This window comes from Podarcis vaucheri (genome assembly GCF_965113315.1).
Source record: "Podarcis vaucheri genome assembly, chromosome: 5".
NCBI classification, from domain to species: domain Eukaryota; kingdom Metazoa; phylum Chordata; class Lepidosauria; order Squamata; family Lacertidae; genus Podarcis; species Podarcis vaucheri.
Window position 1 is genome coordinate 71,841,643 of NC_138763.1, and position 20,076 is coordinate 71,861,718.

At 45.5% G+C, this 20,076-nt stretch overlaps 1 protein-coding gene across 3 annotated transcripts in view; it reads left to right on the forward strand.

Moving 5' to 3' along the window:
- PALD1 (phosphatase domain containing paladin 1) overlaps positions 1 to 20,076 on the forward strand; it is a 108,746-nt gene that overhangs the window by 34,255 nt on the left and 54,415 nt on the right. For all 3 annotated transcript variants that reach the window (XM_082222036.1, XM_082222037.1, XM_082222035.1), the window contains exons 2-4: positions 17,725 to 17,919; positions 18,611 to 18,713; positions 19,339 to 19,518. In XM_082222036.1, the coding sequence (XP_082078162.1) occupies positions 17,738 to 17,919; positions 18,611 to 18,713; positions 19,339 to 19,518 (465 nt within the window). In that variant the 5' untranslated portion in view covers positions 17,725 to 17,737. The remainder of the gene's footprint in view (positions 1 to 17,724; positions 17,920 to 18,610; positions 18,714 to 19,338; positions 19,519 to 20,076) is intronic.

Sequence of the window (20,076 nt, forward strand, 5' to 3'; positions counted from 1 at the left end):
CTAAAATGGTGCTTCAGGTTAAGAACAGTTTCAGGTTAAGAATAGACCTCCGGAACGAATTAAGTACTTAACCAGAGGTACCACTGTACATGTGAGGTACCTGCATGTTACTAACTCCTGAGTCACCTATTGTAAAGAGCGAGACAACAAGTTCCTGCAGCAGTCTTGCCACCTGATCTGGTAGTGATTGGGGTTAGCCTAGATTTGGTGTCCTTTGTGGATTTTGAAAGCGGGTTTTCATGTTTAATGCAACTGAGGGGATGGGCAAACGTGTACGCTTTCTAGTGAACAAAATGAAAAGAAAACGCTGACTCAGCAGTTGAGGCTGCAGCTGCTTTGCAATCTGAGAGCACTTTCCTTGAGATGTTTGGCACAGAGAGGAAGCAGACTTAATCCATTACAAAAAACCACTTGGAAGCCTATGAGTCCTTTTTTTAAAAAAAAGTGTTGTTTTTTTATTTGGGGAGAAAAAGGCAGATGGTTATTTCTTTGGATAGTTGTTTGGCCATTCTGGAAAGAAACTCTGTGTTTGTTCACTCAGTTGTGAAGTCCCTATTCTCTTTGCCCTTTGTTTCAACTCCTTTCATTCCCCTTTGCCTCTGTCCCCCCTTTTTTTAATTTGCTGCCCCCAACATTCTTCTGGAAGAGCTGAAGGTTTGGTCTTCTGCCAGACTCTGTTGGTTTTGAGGGGTGCTGCTTTCTGTGGAAACGAGGTACAAGACATGTAGGAATTTCAAGCATTAGAAAGAAAAGCAAGCAGGGTGATTTTCGCTCCCCAACGACTTTCCACAGAATTGCACCAGTCACAAAATTGCATCAGATTGTATGGCCATAGGTTCTCTCTGCGTTTGATCAGGAATCCTGCACAGTTCCTGATATTTCTTTCTGTAAAAAAATTGAGCAAGTTTCCACCCTTTAAGAGAGAGGCTTTAGATTCAGATTTCTACAATACGTAAGATTCATTTCCCTACATAGCTTTCTGACTTTGCTTGGCCAACTTTGAAATAACTTGCCGATGAGGTAGTTTAAAAGTACCATATTTTTCGCCCTGTAGGACGCACTTTCCCCCCTCCAAAAATGAAGGGGAAATGTGTGTGCATCCTATGGGGCGAATGCAGGCTTTCGCTGAAGCCTGGAGAGCCCCAGCGCCAGCCCCACAAGGTCGGGGGACAGAGGGAGACAGAACGCCGCCATCCCGCTGTCTCCCGAATTGGTTTGGAGGCTGACGGCGGGGAGACCCCGCCACCAGCCCCGCAAGCTCCGGGGACAGTGGGGAGGCGCATCGTGTCTTCCCGCTGTCCCCGGACCTGATCTGAAGGCGGGCGGCGGGGAGAAGAGCGCTTCTCCCCACTGCCGGCCTCGCAAGCTCCGGGGACAGCTGGGAGGCGCAGCGCGTCTCCCCGCTGTCCCTGGACCTGATCTGAAGGCGGGCTGCGGGGAGAAGAGCTCTTCTCTCCGCGGCCAGCCCCACAAGCGCCTGGGGGAAAAAAATAAATTTGTTTCCCTTTATTTCCCCCCCAAAAAACTTGATGCGTCCTATGGGCCGGTGTGTCCTATGGGGCGAAAAATATGGTATGTTTAGCCAAACAGGTAAATTTAAGCACATAGGCAAATCAGTATTTGGGGAGCCCAAATTGTTGAGGTGTATTCGACGACAGCAAGGAACTGAGCCATTAGTGGCATTGGCCCAGTCCTGTGGAATACTCTGCCAATGGAAATTCATCAGGTGTGTTTGTTTCAACTTTTAAATGCCTGCTGAAGACTTCTCTAGTCCATCTGGCATATTAAGAATTGCATCTTTCCACAACAGTTTTTTTATTTTAGCTGTTTTATATAGCTTTTAATGCATGGTTTTATGTACAGCCGTTGTGAACCACTTTGATAGTTTCCTTAAGGATTAGCAGAATACATTTTTTTTAAAAATAAATAAAATAATGTACAGTCCACAGAGTTTCAGTTTTTTTCCTTGGCTCGCAGAATTTGATTTTAAGACACAGATTTTTTTTTGGTCTCCTTTAAAAGTACACTTTATACTTGACAGTTTACTATGGTCCTCTGCTGAAACGAGCCGACAACAAGCGACGATGTACTAACTTTCCTGAAGGCTCTTCTATCTTTGGCAATCATTCGTAGCCAAGTAAGGTTGTCTTCCATAAACACTGTTTTAACAGTGAGTCCATAGGTGACTGTGGAGGCCAATTCTGGATCCACACATCCTTCCACAGTGGGGACATAGGTTTCTGGGTGGGTGTTTATACTACATTTTTTTAGATTTGCCTTGAGAGAGTCTTTAAACCTCTTTTGTTGACTACCAGCATTACGCTTTCCATTTTTAAGTTCAGAATAGAGTAGTTGCTTTGGAAGACGATAATCAGGCATCCACACAACATGACCAGTCCAACGAAGTTGATGTTGAAGAATCATTGCTTTGACACTGGTGATCTTTGCTTCTTCCAGTACAATGACATTAGTTCACCTGTCTTCCCAAGTGACGTGTAAAAATTTCTGGAAACACAGTTGATGGGATCTTTCGATGAGTTGGAGATGGCATTTATAAGTGGTCCAAGTTTCATAAGCATACAGTAAAGTTGTAAAGGCTGTAAACACAAGTGTTTTTTGTACTTAGCACATTTCCTTTGTTATTGTAGATCAATAGTCCACCTGGTTAAATGTCCATTTCTGGTTGTAAATCCCCCAGCACCTGATAGCTGGAGATCTCTAAAAGAAAAGTGGAGGTTAGATAGGTGACTACCATGGCTCTTAGTTACATCGTTCCTCCATATCGTCATCTAATTCTATTTTTAAGAAATAAAGAAACATTTAACCCCTGTCAGCACAATACATTTGAAACAGTATCGTGCCTCTTCAAACAGTCATGGTTTCCTTCCCCCAAAGCATCCTGGGAAATGTAGTTTAAGGGTGCAGAGTTGTTGGGAGACCCCAGCCACTTTGTAATGTACAAAGGTAAGTGCCACATCCATTGAACTGCCCGTTTTTTGTCTCTAGCCTTGCCCCGCACTGATAATATGGTCTCCAAAAGACCTACCCCTTCCATCACTTCCTCCAGGTAGACTAGAGTTGTCACTGTTTTTTATTGGTTCTGCTCCCGACATTTGGCTAGCAGGCTACTTTTAGCCTTGGCCCTAAGCTGTGCAGGCCTGCCTGGTGTTATATAGCACTGAGAGGTAAGAAACAGCCTGAAATTCTTCTCCCACCCCCCCCCATTTCATGGGTAGGCAAACTAAGGCCTGGGGGTCAATCACCTTCTCAATCCAGCCCACAGACGGTCCAGGAATCAGCATGTTTTTGCATGAGTAGAATGTGTGCTTTTATTTACCGTATTTTTCGCCCTATAGGACGCACTTTTTCCCCTCCAAAAATGAAGGGGAAATGTGTGTGCGTCCTATGGGGCGAATGCAGGCTTTCGCTGAAGCCTGGAGAGCGAGAGCGGTAGGTGCGCACCGACCCCTCTCGCTCTCCAGGCTTCGCGGATCTCTCCTCAAGCAGCAGGAACCCTCCCGCTGCTTGGGGAGAGATGCCGGCATCCCGAAGCCTGCGCGCGCTGATCTCAGCGCGTGCAGGCTTCGCGGATCTCTCCTGAAGCAGCGGGAACGCTCCCGCTGCTTGGGGAGAGATGCCGGCATCCCGAAGCCTGCGCGCGCTGAGATCAGCACATGCAGGCTTCGCGGATCTCTCCTGAAGCAGCGGGAACGCTCCCGCTGTTTGGGGAGAGTTGCCTCCATGCCGAAGCCTGCGCGCACTGATCTCAGCGCGTCCAGGCTTCGCGGACCTCTCGGCAAGCAGCGGGAGCCACCGCTGGGCTCCCACGGCTTGCAGAGAGCTGCCTGTTTGGGGGCTGGGGTCGGGGGAAGCTCAGGCTGCCCCAGCCCCGCGCCTGGGGGAAAAATAATTTCCCCCCCTTTATTCCCCCCCCAAAAAAACTAGGTGCGTCTTATGGGACGGTGCGTCCTATAGGGCGAAAAATACGGTAAAATGCATCTCTGGGTTATTTGTGGGGCATAGGAATTCGTTCAATTTCCCCCCCAAAATATAGTCCGGCCCCCCACAAGGTCTGAGGGACAGTAGACTGGCCCCCTGCTGTAAAAGTTTGCTGTCCCCTGCCCCATTTCTTTGCTTGACCCCACCATCACCACACACACTTGAGATGTTGTTCTATAATATTATCCCACTACCTTTGCCTCCAGTGAAACTCCTGCATACTCTGAAGGAGTGAGAGTAAAAGAGACAGAGACAGAGAGCTGGGAAGAGAATGTCTCTTGTTTCTTTGCAGAGAGAGGCTTGGGGAATAGCTGTCCCTTCTCCTATACACATGTAAATGGGATGCATTCATTCTCTTGTCTTGACTGGAGGACTGTTTGAGGCATGCTCTGTGTGCCAATTTGCCATCTTCACTGGAACTGGGTCCAGGCGCTGCGGCATAATTCTAGCCTGTCAGTTTGGATTGGCTGTTTGGGAGCTTCACTGAATGTGCGTTCTGTAGCAAATGAGGCCGGCTAAAGGTCCATTTTCTCCAGGCCAGAGCACTGATGCTTAAAACCAGCTGATTTCCTGGTGATGCCGTGAGAGAGAAAGAGGCTGGTGTATGTTTGGTTGGCTCAAATGCTTATTAATCTTCCTTCTGTGGATGTGGACACAGATGAATTGTGCAAAAACTCTGCTGGTTTTTCTACATGCACCCCCCCCAGTTGTTTTGCATGATTACAGCATGATGTTTATTGTGTGTGTGTGGAGGTAATTTCATGCACATTATCAGCAAATGTATGCACAGTCAATCTTAGCAAAAACTAGTGTCTTAGTGTTCAATTTTGCATGCTTCTGAAAAATTGTAGATGGATGAATGCTAGATTTTATTACTGGAAGAGCATTCTTGTACATTAGTTGGGCATTGCATTGGTGGTTGATGTTGGCTTCTGTTTTCCTATATAAAAGAACATCATACTTTCCAACATTTCTCCGACGAAATTAGGGACATCCTATTCCATAATTATAATTTTACTATTTATACCCCACACATCTTACCTGGTTGCCCCGGCCACTCTGGGCAGCTTCCAACACATAAAAAACATAATAAAACATTAAACATTTTTCAAAAAAACTTCCTTATACAGTGGTACCTCTAGTTGCGTTCACCTCTGGTTACGTATCCTTTGGGATATGTACACGGCAAACCTAGAAGTATCTTTCTGGGTTATGCCGTGCACGCTTGCGCAGAAGCGCTAAAATGTGCCGTGCACAGAAGCGGCACCCCCAGTTGCGAATTCCTCGGGATGCGGCCGGAGCTCCGGAACGGATCCCATTCGCAACCGGAGGTACCACTGTACAGGTTTGCCTTCAGACATCTTGGGAGTCAGATAACTCCATACCCTCCAACATTTCTCCAATGAAAATAGGGACATCCTAAGGACAAGTGGGACATTCCAGGATCAAATCAGAAACCGGGACGGCTTCTCTAAGTCAGGGATGCCCTGGAAAATAGAGACACTTAGAGGGTCTGGAACCTTGTTGAGGGGAATTATGAAAAAGCTTGTGGATTTAATATAATTTTGCAATTCCAAACACAACTTGCAAGGCAACCCAAAGCAAGTTTACCTAGAAATTCATTCATTTATTCTGAATGAACTTGATAGAGGCTTGCTTTCTAGGAAGTGTGTGTGTGTGTTTTAAGATTGCTAACTTAGTCAGATAGGGTTGGCGAGGCTCTTTGGCATGTGCGGTAGAAGTCAAGGCCAAAACAGGGGACAGCCTTGCTTTTGTGAAGTATATGGAACATATGCAGTGACTTTTGCCCTGGACTCCTCAGCCCAGGAGTAGGCAGCAGATTAGTGCCAGAAAGGCTGACTCCACAAAGGAGACTATTGTGATTAACTGGGGTTCCTGTTCATGTGAAGGAGCTCCAACATGGGTGCATCTGTATGTGCACAGATACCAGATGCCAGGGAGTATGACGGAGGCTATGGGGTATGCAGTGTTGGGGTAGGGCCTGGAAATGTGGTCCCACTTTCCCTCTACACCAGTGTTTCTCCAGCTTGGGTCCATAGCTGTTGCTGGACTAAAACTCCTATCACCCCTGGTTAGCAGGGCCCTGTGGTCAGGGGTGAGGGGAGTTGTAGTCCACCAACAGGTATGGACCCAAGTTGGACAAGCACTGGTGTGGAGGGAGAAGTTGGGAGTCCAACACTGAACACCCTCAGTGACTCTTGGTTTCTTTTTGTGTATTTATTGGCTTGGAGATAAAAATCATACAAGGGGCTATTAACCCATTTCAAGTACTTTTGAGGTCTACTAGGCTGAGAAATAGAAATAAGCCACGGAAATCTCCTTCAGAGTTGTGTGTGGGTTTGAATCCAGGTTTTACAACACTGTGCTGACTCAAAAGCATATTTGACAGGAAAAGTTAAACCAGATCTTTCAAATAAACATTCTCCTTCTGTCATGTGTATCAGCATTTCTTTTTTTAAAAATAAAAATACTCCCATTATAGTAACAAATGAGGGGAAGGGAGAAGCAGAACTGCCTCTGAAGAGAATTTTCTGCAGCTTTCTCTGAAGTGTCAGCTGTCATTTTAAGGAAATTGTGTTTCTGTGGGAAGGAGTCCTTACGAACTCCTTCATGTTTCAGATCCTGACAATATAGCTGCCATCTCTGAGAGCGTCGTTTCCATCTGTCTCCTCCAAGCTTTCCTACGTCTCTTTGAGACTGTTGCGGTGAAATATTTGGCAGCAGAAAAGAAATCTTATTTTCTTCTATGGAAAGTAAATGCGGCTAACCGAGGAGGACTATTAGTGGAGTGATGACACTTGCTTTCCCAGCGGAAAAAGGCTTTATCAAAATTTGCTGATTGGATATGGAGTCTTCCCTTGAAGCATTGCATAGCGTTTGCCAGTCAGGAGTGATGCTTCCTACCATAGGAGCCAACTCCTAGGGGCCGGTGGTGTGTGGGCACCACACCTTGCGATCAGTTATGTGGGGGAGGGGCTTACTTGCCCCTTGGAACCCCTGCTTCCCATCCCCCTTGCCCCGTCCTGCTCTTCTTTCGGAACATAGAAAATAATGAAGCTATGACTGCCAAGCCAGTAGCAACTAGTCTGGCCATTATTCCTTCGCAAGAACAGGGCCGTTATCTGAATACGCATAGCTTCTGCACATGGTGAACTGGATAGAGCTGGTGAGGCCCGGGGGCCAGGCTTAATGCAGCTTGAGGCCTGTTGATCTCTTTAATTGCCCTTTCTGAGGCTGTGTGAGGGAAGGAAGGAAAGAGGCGCTTGTGGGGTTTCCTGTGTCAGGTGTGGAACATACATCGACCTTGCTATACACCTTGACCAGAACCCCTTCAACCCTCCTCTCCCCTTGCCCCAGTTCTGTATTCAAAGGGGGTCATAGCTATGTGCAAAAAACAAAATGTGAAGAACGGCAATGGGAAACCAATGAGCTCACTGGCCCATATGCTTTCTGTGTGATTCTTCTCTTGTTTGCACTAAAAAAAAAAAAAAGATTGCACTCCGACTCCAATTACTAGGTCACAAATTGCCCCCTTCCCATGTCACCGCAACTGCTTGGGACTTCCTTCCCTGTAGTGAAATTCCCATGAAGTGTGGTGAGCATGAATGTGAACAAAGCAACCATATAGGTGGGGCAGTAGTATGAGACTTGCCCAGCTAGGAGCGAGGAACATCCCATCCAAGTGTTTGTGCACCTCTAAATGTCTGTGCCTGCAAAGCCCCTCTCAACCAAGGGAGAATGGGATGTATGTTTTCTCGGAAACACGCCTTCTGCTTGATCCTCTGAACAGAAATGGAGCGAAAAGTATTTGGAGCTATTGAAGAAGAAGATTGAAAAGGATGAAGCAGGTTTTGGAATCCTACCCAGACACGTTCTTCTATTATGTTTATTCTTAAACTCTGTTGATTTTATCCATATTTTGATAATTCTGCTATGTCGACTTGTGATTAAAGTCTGTTGATATCGTCATTTTCTTACACATATTTGCTACTATTTTATGTAAACTCTGTAGATGTTTTTTTTTTCCTGGTTAAGCAGTCGGTAAAACTTGTTAAACAAAATAACAGAAAGGTTGGGATTAGCAACTGTATCTCAATGCATGTTGTTTGCTACTTAGTGCGGCAGCATTTTAGAGACCAGTAACGGCCTCTTCTGCCTGGTTCAAACAACAGGAAAATAATGCCCTTCTTCATAGAAATAGGATGCAATTTAAAAAGAATGGAGAGACTGGGAGAAACTGCCCCATACATGCCAACAACTCTTCTATTTCTTGCAACATCTGGAGTTAACTCCTTTTAAAAGAGAGAATTTGAGGTTTTTGTGGCCGAAGGGTTGTTTTGCCTTCTAAAAAGCCATTTCTTTTTAATGATGTGCCAATTGCCCTTGTGCTGCATTTCTTCTTATGTGTGGTTGCGGCCAGGAATATTAAAACACGACTAAATGCTATCACAAATGGCAGCGTTTTTAAGATCAAAGATTTACAGATTAACTTTATTGAAACCTAGCTGTGTAGGAAGTTATCCTCCCACACTGGCTTTTTTCCTTTAAGTGTATAGCAATTTCTGGCTGGATGATGAATATGGTATGCCCAGTTTCTCCTGTGGGCTGTTTTTAATATACTGGGTCTAAGATGGTAACAGTTTCCCATAGACATTGGTGCCATTCAGAAGATTACGTATGTTGAACTTCGGTTTGCTCTTGGGGAAATTACTGCCACAACAGTACACCAACTTGCAATTCACTATTATAGCCTGCTGTTCAGTCCTGTTTGAAAGTGCTATACGCTCGTCCTTTGGTTAATTTCCACAATAACCCTGCATAGTAGCAAGAATGTTTATGCCACTCATTCACCTCGATTGATTTGATGAGATACAATCTGATCAAGTTACTTCTGCATTTACCATATTCGCATCTGTGCAGTGCAATATGAATGGTTAAATCTTGCACCAGCCTTTTGAAGTAGATTGTCTCTCCGGTCAGTAAAGTCCTAAATGGTCATTTAGGAAGATCGAATACTTTGGGACCTTCTCATATTAATATTTGTGATACGGTTATTTCTATAAAGGTAAAGGGACCCCTGACCATTAGGTCCAGTCGTGACCAACTCTGGGGTTGCGTGCTCATCTCACTCTGTAGGCTGAGGGAGCCGCCGTTTGTCCTCAGACAGCTTCCGGGTCACATGGCCAGCATGACTAAGCCACTCCTGGCAAACCAGAGCAGCACATGGAAACGTTGTTTACCTTCCCACCGGAGCGGTACCTATTTATCTACTTGCACTTTGACTTGCTTTTGAACTGCTAGGTGGGCAGGACAGTTATTTCTATAGTTATATGTAATTTTTTAAAAGCCGCCACCACCATTGCTTTTAAACAATTCATTCTAGGATTCCTCTTTAATTTCAGTGCCTTTGCCTTTAATCTTCCTCTACTGTGCTTCTTGCTATGGTATTTCCTATATGCCTTTCTCATCAGTTCATAGCCTTTAAAATTTAACCCACTGAGAAAGAGAGCTTGCAGCGCCCTGATGCTGACAGTCTGTGTATTGTCCTTCATGAACCACATGTTGCAAGATGCTTTTGGCTGCCGCCAGCACAGAGATAGGAAAGCAGGGTGATATTTATTGCCATGTTTTGCTTCAGAAGCCTTGTGAATCAGTGCATCGCAATTGGCCTGGACCAGATTATCTTCTGCTGCAATTGATCCTGGGGTGTGAAGGAAGTTCAGGTTGGAGTTAGACATTAAGGCAGTTGTAAAGGTGCCACGGGAATACATGTGTATCATCCTCTTTGATTACTCCTACCAATATGGAACATGTGGTGTCATTTTACTGCGTGTTTCTCTCTCCCGCTCAAGAAGCAACTAACAAAGCAGATTCAAATTGGGGAAACCTGCAGAATAATGACGACGGTATGTCGTGTGTCTTGGGTGACCCAGCAAAAGAGGCGCATGAGAGATGGGGCTGTTGTTTATGGGAGCATTTGCACACCATTCCACTAGAACTCAAAAGTGAACAGTGAACAGGGTAGGGAAGAAAATTGATTCTACCAAGTATGTTGTTCTCGACTGGCTGAGTTACAGCAGCAAGTGTAAACCAGGGGGTTGGGGGGACTTCACCATCAGAGTTTCGTGTGACTGGCTTTCCGAACTTTCAGCTGTAAACATCAGTCTCTGCTGCTTAGAAGGCAGCCAGCTGCTTTGAGCAGCTGGAACACGTCACCACGAGCATGTTGTTCTTGGGAACTGAGAGAGCTCCAAGGAAATGTTGCCTCCTTCACTCAAAAGTCACCAGTTCTGGGAATAAACAAATAAAGCGGCTAAAACTTTCACCTAAAAGTGAGCTTCGGAAAAGTAATTTTGTGGCCAAGGCTGTTTAGCAGGAAAACATTTCATGGTTCAACCGTGCCCACTCCCATGCTAATATAGTCAGGATGTGTTGACTGGGTGGGTCTATATTTGGTGTGTCTGAAATTGCTAGCAGAATTCTTGATTTCCAGGAACAGAGTCTCTGCTTCTCTGATTCCTAGAATTATTTTCCTCCTCTAAGGTGGCACATAGTTTTCAGTGTGACAGCAATTTCATTTTTGCTGTTCTTGGTTACGAAAGCACATCCCTCCATTGCTCTAATGATGCAAAGAACCACTCCACTGCGGGATAAATATACAGTGCGGATGTGACCACTTTGTTAGGCTGCAGCATCCTGCTTGATGGCAAGAAGAATTACATCATACAATGAAGCCACCTGATTAGAAGTCTGGGGAAACAGTAAAATTCTCTTTACCAGTTGGCAGGATGCTGCAAAATCAAATGGCCGTGTGCAAGTTACAGCTGGGTAAATGGCAATCTGAAGCCACCCATGATAAGGCTTTCTTCGATATGTTGCGTCCTAACATTCTCACTAAAAAAACCTCTAGAACACAACAGAAGCACGTTGTAACCCACTCATAACCTTTTGACCCATGGTTTTTTAAGAGTTTGGGTGGGGTAGGAATGGAGGTAAGGCTATTGATCAAGATAAAGGCTTTCTTGGCTTAATTGAAGTTCTTGGTCTGCTCCTCTGCTAAACACAGACCAATTAGGGATACGGGAATGCAGCCAGGTTTGCATTTTGTTAATGAAAGATCCAAGCAGGCAAGGAAATGAAGCTCTGATGTTCTCTCCCCCCCCCCTTCTAGCTGTCTTATTATAGACCATTCGTATAACACCATCTGTTTTGTGGCACTTGTCAAAAAGAGGTAGGGCTTGTCCCTATCCCAAGAGGCTTACAATCTGAAATAGGCACAGGGGAACAAGAGAGGAAATGGAAGCATGGGCAGAAAACGGGATTGCTTCAATTGCATGCACTTGGGTTAGTTACAGGGTTGATCATGAGCAAGAGACCTAAGTGGGAGAGAATCAGGACCCAGTAAGGAAACAGGAAGTCAGGGAGAGAACCCCACCCATGCTATATCTGAGCTGGAGCAAACTGGTGTGTGAACCTGTGCAGAACTCAATCCAGCATTTTACCTCCAGTCTAAATCCTTCAAGTGCTTTGTCACAGGTAAGGATGACGAACTTGCAGCCCATAATCCCCCCTGGGGGCTAGTAGTCAGGGATGGTGGTGGTTGGAGTCTAGCATCTGGAAGACCATTGATTTCCTCAGCCTTGCAATAATGTGGAGGGGCTACTGGGATTAAGGAACAGTAATCCTGTGGGCTATAGACGAGGGGGACAATGTGCTGAACAATATGAGCAGGCTTTTCAGAGCTCTGTTGTTGCAGTTCACAAGGTTGGAGGAGAGCTATAGAGCCCAACTGGGCAAAGATGCCACGCCCAAGCAGCCTTTCTTGACACACAGTGTTTATTCCACCTATTGGCATCCTGCAGGAATATTCCAATTTTAAATATTCTTCTCTGCTTCCCCATGTACACTGTGTACAGCCTGAAGGAAGAAGGAAATGTCATTGAGCATGCATGTAATAGTGCTTTATAAGGGATGTATTGAGGCTTTCCCCCAATGTTGCAGACAGCACATTCCTACGGAAGGCAACGACTCTTTATAAACTAGTCTGACAAAGTAGACTTTGCCAGCTATACAAACAGAGGCCAAGTCTTGTTTAAAACGTTTCAGTAACTTCTGAATATAGTCACAAAAACGCTTACTAGGCCTAGCATCTCCTGAGTCTTAATTACCAGTTGTGCTGGGCCAGGTGTTAATATAGTCTGCTATAGAATATCTAATTGAATACTAATTTAATACCTGTGGGTCTGTTATTGTGGGTGCTTCTGGTTAAGTTCTATTTAAATGGGGGAAGACTGGAGTCAGGTCTTATTAGCAAAAAAAAAAAAAAAAAGAAAAAAAAAAAGAAAAAAAAAAGCCTGGTCTCTGCCCCAAGGTGCTTGCAAAATTTTAACCATGAGTGGCAGGACTGGAGGCAAGGGTTGCAGGAGAAGAAGATAGGCAATTGAAGTTACACATGCTTGGGCTTTGTTTAGGGTGGGAGTAGGGGTAAGCTAAAAGTTTCATTGAAGAGGTGGGTTTTGAGCAATGCTTGGAATGACCTGATTCAGATTAACCAACTCACTGTATTAATTTTTTAAAAAAATCTCTGAACTGCACCTGAAAGTAGTTCATATAATTTCTAGGTGAACTGAACATGAATTAAGTTCCTTGGGTGATTTTTAATTCAATTCCAAATTTAATTCATTACGTACTGTATACATGCTACCCCAAGCAAATGTTACTCTATGCTTTCTGGTGAGTTTTCCTAATACTTTTCTTATCACAAAAAAAATTATATATATATATAATTTTTATAGTTCCAGTAACAAGAAGCCGAAAGCACCAGCCTGAAGATGACGAGTGAGACCTCGTCGAAACGTCGCACAGACACCCCGACTCTTACACGGGAAGACACCCGAAGACACCAAAACCTGCATATATATATATATATATATATATATATATATATATATATGCTTTCGTAGATTTTCACGGGTACAGGAATGCAGGTTTTGGTGTCTTCGGGTGTCTTCCCGTGTAAGAGTCGGGGTGTCTGTGCGGGGTGACTCTTACACGGGAAGACACCCGAAGACACCAAAACCTGCATATATATATATATATATATATTTGCTTTCGTAGATTTTCACGGGTACAGGAATGCAGGTTTTGGTGTCTTCGGGTGTCTTCCCGTGTAAGAGTCGGGGTGTCTGTGCGACGTTTCGACGAGGTCTCACTCGTCATCTTCAGGCTGGTGCTTTCGGCTTCTTGTTACTGGAACAGAGCAGAGTCTGGTGTTTGAGTTCCTATAAATACTGTTGAGGGGTGTGGTGTATAGCCTCCAACGTTCTGGGTAAAGAGGAAGTTCCTAGATTAGTGTGCCTTTTCTTCTTTTGTTCCTTAATTACTTGAGGGATATCTTGGGTGATTTCATGAGTGATATTCAGAATATCACTGGGTGGGTCATTAAGTGTAGATTAGTTGCTAAAGCTTTCGTGTCTTGACCTCTTGAGCTTGTGAAGAGTTTTTCTGAGAAGAAGGCTGTGCTGCATTTAGTTGTGCTCTGGCTTGGCTTCGTGTATAGGGGCGAGCTATGGTTTTGTGCCTTGTGCCAGCCAGATCTGTGTAGGGATTGCAGGGGGGTGCAGCATCCGGAGGTGCCACTATAGTTTGGCTACTGGATGGAGTCTGTAATATGTCTGTGGAGAGGGTCTGGGTTTGGGTCTGGTGTGGTTGATTGGTGACGGCGTTCTGTGTGCCTCTGGTTCTGGTGTCGGTTTTTGTGGGGAGGGCTAATTTCCAGATGTCTGGCAGGCGGGACGTGTCGTCACGCTTGTTCATGTTGTGAGGGTGTTTCTCTATCTCGATGGCTTCCATGATTATTCTCTTGTGGTGATGTTCCATGTTAAAGAGCAATTTGGAATCTGCAAAATTAATTTCGTGTCCTGTTTCTTTCATGTGTTGGAAAAGAGAGGAAGTTTTTTCTTCTTTTTTGACAAAAAAAAAAAGAAGAAAAAACTTCCTCTCTTTTCCAACACATGAAAGAAACAGGACACGAAATTAATTTTGCAGATTCCAAATTGCTCTTTAACATGGAACATCACCACAAGAGAATAATCATGGAAGCCATCGAGATAGAGAAACACCCTCACAACATGAACAAGCGTGACGACACGTCCCGCCTGCCAGACATCTGGAAATTAGCCCTCCCCACAAAAACCGACACCAGAACCAGAGGCACACAGAACGCCGTCACCAATCAACCACACCAGACCCAAACCCAGACCCTCTCCACAGACATATTACAGACTCCATCCAGTAGCCAAACTATAGTGGCACCTCCGGATGCTGCACCCCCCTGCAATCCCTACACAGATCTGGCTGGCACAAGGCACAAAACCATAGCTCGCCCCTATACACGAAGCCAAGCCAGAGCACAACTAAATGCAGCACAGCCTTCTTCTCAGAAAAACTCTTCACAAGCTCAAGAGGTCAAGACACGAAAGCTTTAGCAACTAATCTACACTTAACGACCCACCCAGTGATATTCTGAATATCACTCATGAAATCACCCAAGATATCCCTCAAGTAATTAAGGAACAAAAGAAGAAAAGGCACACTAATCTAGGAACTTCCTCTTTACCCAGAACGTTGGAGGCTATACACCACACCCCTCAACAGTATTTATAGGAACTCAAACACCAGACTCTGCTCTGTTCCAGTAACAAGAAGCCGAAAGCACCAGCCTGAAGATGACGAGTGAGACCTCGTCGAAACGTCGCACAGACACCCCGACTCTTACACGGGAAGACACCCGAAGACACCAAAATATATATATATATATATATATATGCTTTCGTAGATTTTCACGGGTACAGGAATGCAGGTTTTGGTGTCTTCGGGTCGCCCAGACACCCCGACTCTTACACGGGAAGACACCCGAAGACACCAAAACCTGCATATATATATATATATATATATATATTGGGAGGGAGAGTAGGTTTGTGGCACAAAGGGTCCAAATCAATTTAACTGTGAAACTTGAATTTGCCCCCCCTCTATATATTGTCCAGTAGCACCTTAGAGACCAACTAAGTTTGTTCTTGGTATAAGCTTTTGTATGCATGCACACTTCTTCAGATACATTTCAAAGACTTAAGGCATTGATAGTGGCATAAGCTGCTTTCTCAGGCAACGGTCATTCCTCTTCATCTTTCTAGTCCACAAGTCTTACTACATAGAGGAATATACACATAGTTAAGTGGTTTGCAGGACGTTGGTGGTGCTGTGGGTTAAACCACAGAGCCTAGGGCTTGCCGATCAGAAGGTCGGCAGTTCGAATCCCCGCGACAGGGTGAGCTCCCGTTGCTTGGTCCCTGCTCCTGCCATCCTAGCAGTTCGAAAGCATGTCAAAGTGCAAGTAGACAAATAGGTACCGCTCTGGCGGGAAAATAAACGGCGTTTTCGTGCGCTGCTCTGGTTCACCAGAAGCGGCTTAGTCATGCTGGCCACATGACCCGGAAGCTGTACACCAGCTCCCTCGGCCAAGAAAGCGAGATGAGCACCGCAATCCCAGAGTCGGCCACGACTGGAACTAACGGTCAGGGGTCCCTTTACCCTTTAAGTGGCTTGCGGTGTGCACCTTTTCTGCTTCACAATACCCTTGCTGTGAGCTACAACTGTTTGTTAAATTGCCTTTACAAGGTGGCAAGAGAGCGTGGCCTTAGGAATTGCCCAAGTAAAAAATAGGTGGGGTGTATTGGGGGTGGGGGGCCGCTGAACATTTTGCACATGCTCACGGCCCCCTCAAAATACAATAAATAAATAAACCAACTCAAAACTGGTAATGTTTGGGTCCCCAAAACAACAGACAACCCCCCTCTCACTCTCAAAACAAAGGGGAAGTCACCCCCCCAAAGGAACAGACAGCCCCCCCAACCAAACGATCATCAAAAGTATTTTATTTTAAAAGTTGAAAGGGGTAGATGACATTGGTGGGTGCAAAATGTGGAGGCCCGCGAGTGCTGTGATCCCCAGAGGTTGCCGGATAAATGTCACGGTCCAGTTCACAGGCGATCAAAGTCCTGGCAGGGGGACCTCAGGACCGGGAGCAAGATGGCAGGGTGGGAGCAGGAACGGGGGTCCAGAGGCCAAGAGTCCGAGGGTCAAAGATCTGGGAGTCCAGAAGCCAAGGGTCCAAGGGTCAGGAAGCAAGGAGTCAAGAAGCCGAGGTTCAAGGATCAGGAAGCAAGAAGCCAAACGCTGCAAGGCAGGGAGCGTGTTGCTGTGGCAAAAAGCTGAAGGGAAATGCTGACCTTATATCCCTTCCCAGCTCTTGCCACCAGGTGCTGTGAGTTACCAATCGGCCTCACCTCTGGGGCCGCACCTTGCCTCTTCAGAACACACTTAGGAAGGCCCCAGTCCTGCAAAGTCCTATTGGTCACGGGGCCTGGCTCCTGCACGCACTCCTGACAAGAAATATGACTCTTCCAAGTATTGCCTTTGTGGCATGCTAGACACACGGTTAGGAGTGTCATGTTCCAAATATTTACGTGGTTCTGCATGGGACCAGACATGAAGGCAGTGGCACTCCTGATGCTCTCTGTATAGCTGTATGTGAACTTGGAGAAAGATGGGGAAATAGATTACGGTGACAGATAAAGAGAAGCCTCCAAGGCCTATGTGGATTTGATGCTGTGGGGAGGAAAGGGTGAAGAACAAGCCGTTAATTAAAAATGGGATACTGGCTCACACTATTGTAGCCACAAGCTTCCAGTTCAAATATTGTCTTTGTCACAAGCTCTCTAGATACAAAGGGTGTCCAAGTTCCTGTGAGAGTTGGAATGTTTTTAAGCTATTTATGAATAGGATTAGGAAGAAACAGGGCTCAGCTTCGTACTTCGGTGCTGGAGTGTGTGTGTGGTGTGTGTCCTGCGTTTTGCAGCTTAACCTGACTTAGTTTCCAAGAGTTTTAATGAAATTGAATCTTTATTGAGTCACAGCTTAGCCTTGGGACCTAGAAGGTAGCACTCAGGATGTATTTCTCTGTGTTTTCCCAGTAATGAAAGAAGGCCCATATATCTGGGATTAGTTTGGGGAGGGGGGAAGTATGTGGTGGAATCTAGCCACTGCAGTAGGCGGTGCAAAAATATCCTGCATATTCCTCGGAGGATATGGCAACTTCCTCAAACTAGTCCTGTACTCCACTAATGCTTAGAAGCCAACAAAACCCATCTATAAATGTCAAGATAAGCATAACTGGTGGAAGTATAAATGGATGGCTTTCAGACTTACTGCTTTCAGTACCAGCTCATCTGCTAAGGATGCTTGGCACATCTGCCACAGAACTCCAGCACTGCAGAGTGGCTTTTTTGGGAGATGCACATTCACTCATTTCTGAAGGGCGCAGGCCAGGCCTGTCTGATCTTCCTTTCCTGAACTGAGTGTGCAACATTCTCTATCACAATCTACCTACCGTAGGGGAAGATCAGTGGTGGTAGACAAGCTTGTCAGTCATTGCTTACCTTTCTGTTGAGGAGGTAATGGTAAACTTCCATGGAGGTCCAGTGTTTCCCTGAAAACACTGTCGTTCTAAAAGGATTATGTATGTTTGTGTCAAATCCAAATTTCCTCTTCCTGGATATCTTTGTATTCCTTCCTCCTCACTCCAGAAAAAGCAGTCTTTTGATCTTTCCGTGTATCTCTTCTTCACCTTCTGATTTTGCACAGTTGCCTGTGGATTATGGGTACAACTGCCAGCACAGCTCAGCAGACGACGACGGCAACATTTGAGAATATCCACGGCAGCAGCGGAACGATGGAAGACCGCCATTCCCTAAGCATCCACTCCTTCCAGACAGTCGGACTCCACAACAACAAGGCCAAGTCGATTATTACCAATAAGGTGGCACCTGTAGTCATCACGTGAGTTGCCCCCCAACCAGTGATGTTCCTGAAATTCCTTGAACCTCTGTGCTGGTAGCTTAGAGAACCGTTGTCTTAGAATTGCAGATCATGGAATCATAGAGTGGGAAGGGACCTACCCTGAGGATCATCTAAGTCCAGCTCCCTGCAATATGCAGCTGTCCTATACAGGGATCGAACCTGCAACCTTGGCATTACCAGCACCATGCTCTAACCATGCTCTTCTGAAATGCATGTGGCTGCTTCCCCCTGTCTTCCTGCGTCAAAGGAATGCAGACCAGACTGTTGGAAGAAGAGGCATCGCTCAGTTGGTAGAGTATCTGCTTTCAGGCAGAGGGTGCCAGGTTCAATTCCCAGCGTCCCAGAACCTTGGAGAGCTGCTGCCAACCAGTGTGGACAATTCTGAGCTATCTGACCTCTGTATAGGGCAGCCTCCTCTGTAATTCTGCCTGTGCAGTTTGGTAGAAGAGGCAGTTTGCACAGACTTCTAACACCTTAATACCTCTTTTCATCTCTTCTCAGTGCTCCAAACTAACTAGGGGTGGAAAGAAAGTAGACTGGGATCTACTGCCAAATCTTTGGGTGATTTGCAGTATTTGTTACACTGTTAAAAAAAAGAAAAGCACATATTTAAAGCCCTATTTAATTGCAGAAAACCCCACTATGAATTTCTTCCATGTGCTTCTTACAGCTACAATTGCAAAGAAGAGTTTCAGATTCATGATGACTTATTGAAGGCCAGCTATACTGTGGGGCGGATTACAGAGTCTACTCCGGAGCATTACCTTGTACAGGTGAGCGCCGTAGACTTGGCTTGGGGCATCCAGCATGCAGGGACTGAGGCATAAGGATGTAAGAAGAGCTCCTCCTCCCTCCCCTTCCCCCTACTGTGACCAGCCAGATGCTGCTGGAGAAAGCGGAGCATGAAGCTAGTTGCCCCCTCCTGCTGTTGTCCCATCTGGCAAATGGCCTCTGAGTAGGAGGTTCCCTCCAGCCAATACAGCAAACAGCCGTATCTTCCATGAATGTGTGCCAATCCCCTTTTAAAGTCATTTAAGCTAGTGGCCGTTACTGCATCTTGGGGCAGCAAATTCTGTGACCGATTTATGTGTTGTATGAAAAAGTTGGTTGGAGATGGTTCCACCAGTGTGAGCGTTTCGGCTTCTTGGTTGGAATGATCTCCCCTTTCCTTCCCCTGGACACTGTTTTGGAGGTTCCCCTGACCTTCCCAAAGTCAAGTTTGTGGGGTTTGGGTGCCCAGTAGGGGCAAAAGGGCTCATTGCACTAGCAGAAAACCTTGCACTGTCTTCTGCTAGCAGGACTTAACAGCTGAATCTGGCCCATAGCATCCTGCCTTCTTTTCCATGTTGAAATATGCATTATACTTTTTCTACTTTCTTTTTCACTTCCCTATTACAGGGGAAATACTTTATGGTCCGTGATGTATACAGCAAGCTAGATGTCCTCAACACTGCCAGCAGCTGCGGTGCTCCGAACTTTCGGCAGGCAAAAGGGGGATATTCTGTGTTTGGGATGGGCCAGCCCAGCCTAAACGGATTCAAGCAGGTCCTGCAGAAACTGCAGAGCGACGGCCACAAGGTCTGTGCGGGCATGGAAGTCAAGCTAATGCACAACTCAGAATGCGAACGGGAACAACAGTTCACTACTCCCACAACCCTCCACACGTTCTTTCAACGCATAAGGGGGATTCATGTGAAGCCCCTGCTGACCATTTTACTTTTAAAAATCCTATTTGCTTTTCGCTTTGAGGTTGTTGTTTTTAACAACCATGGGGTGTATACATGTTAATGAAATGAAGAATAAATAAATCATTGGGCACGATGACCCCCCCAAATTTTTGTAAACTTTTACTTATTATTATTTCATTTTGTAATGCATATAAAACAGGGAGTGCAATTATAACAACCTACAAAAATTACAAGGTGAACAAACTATGAAATAGTGCGATGAGCAGTTGCACCGGAGTCAAAATAACAAAAGTCCAAGTAAATGCTGTCAGTTTTATCAGATTGAGGGCACAGGCGCTACTGAAATTCGTTGCCCATCCGTTTCTACATTTGAGATGTTAGCAATGTGTGCCTTTGCGTGCTTCTGATTATGTCATAAGTTCCTATCTGCTTTCAGCTATGATGTGTC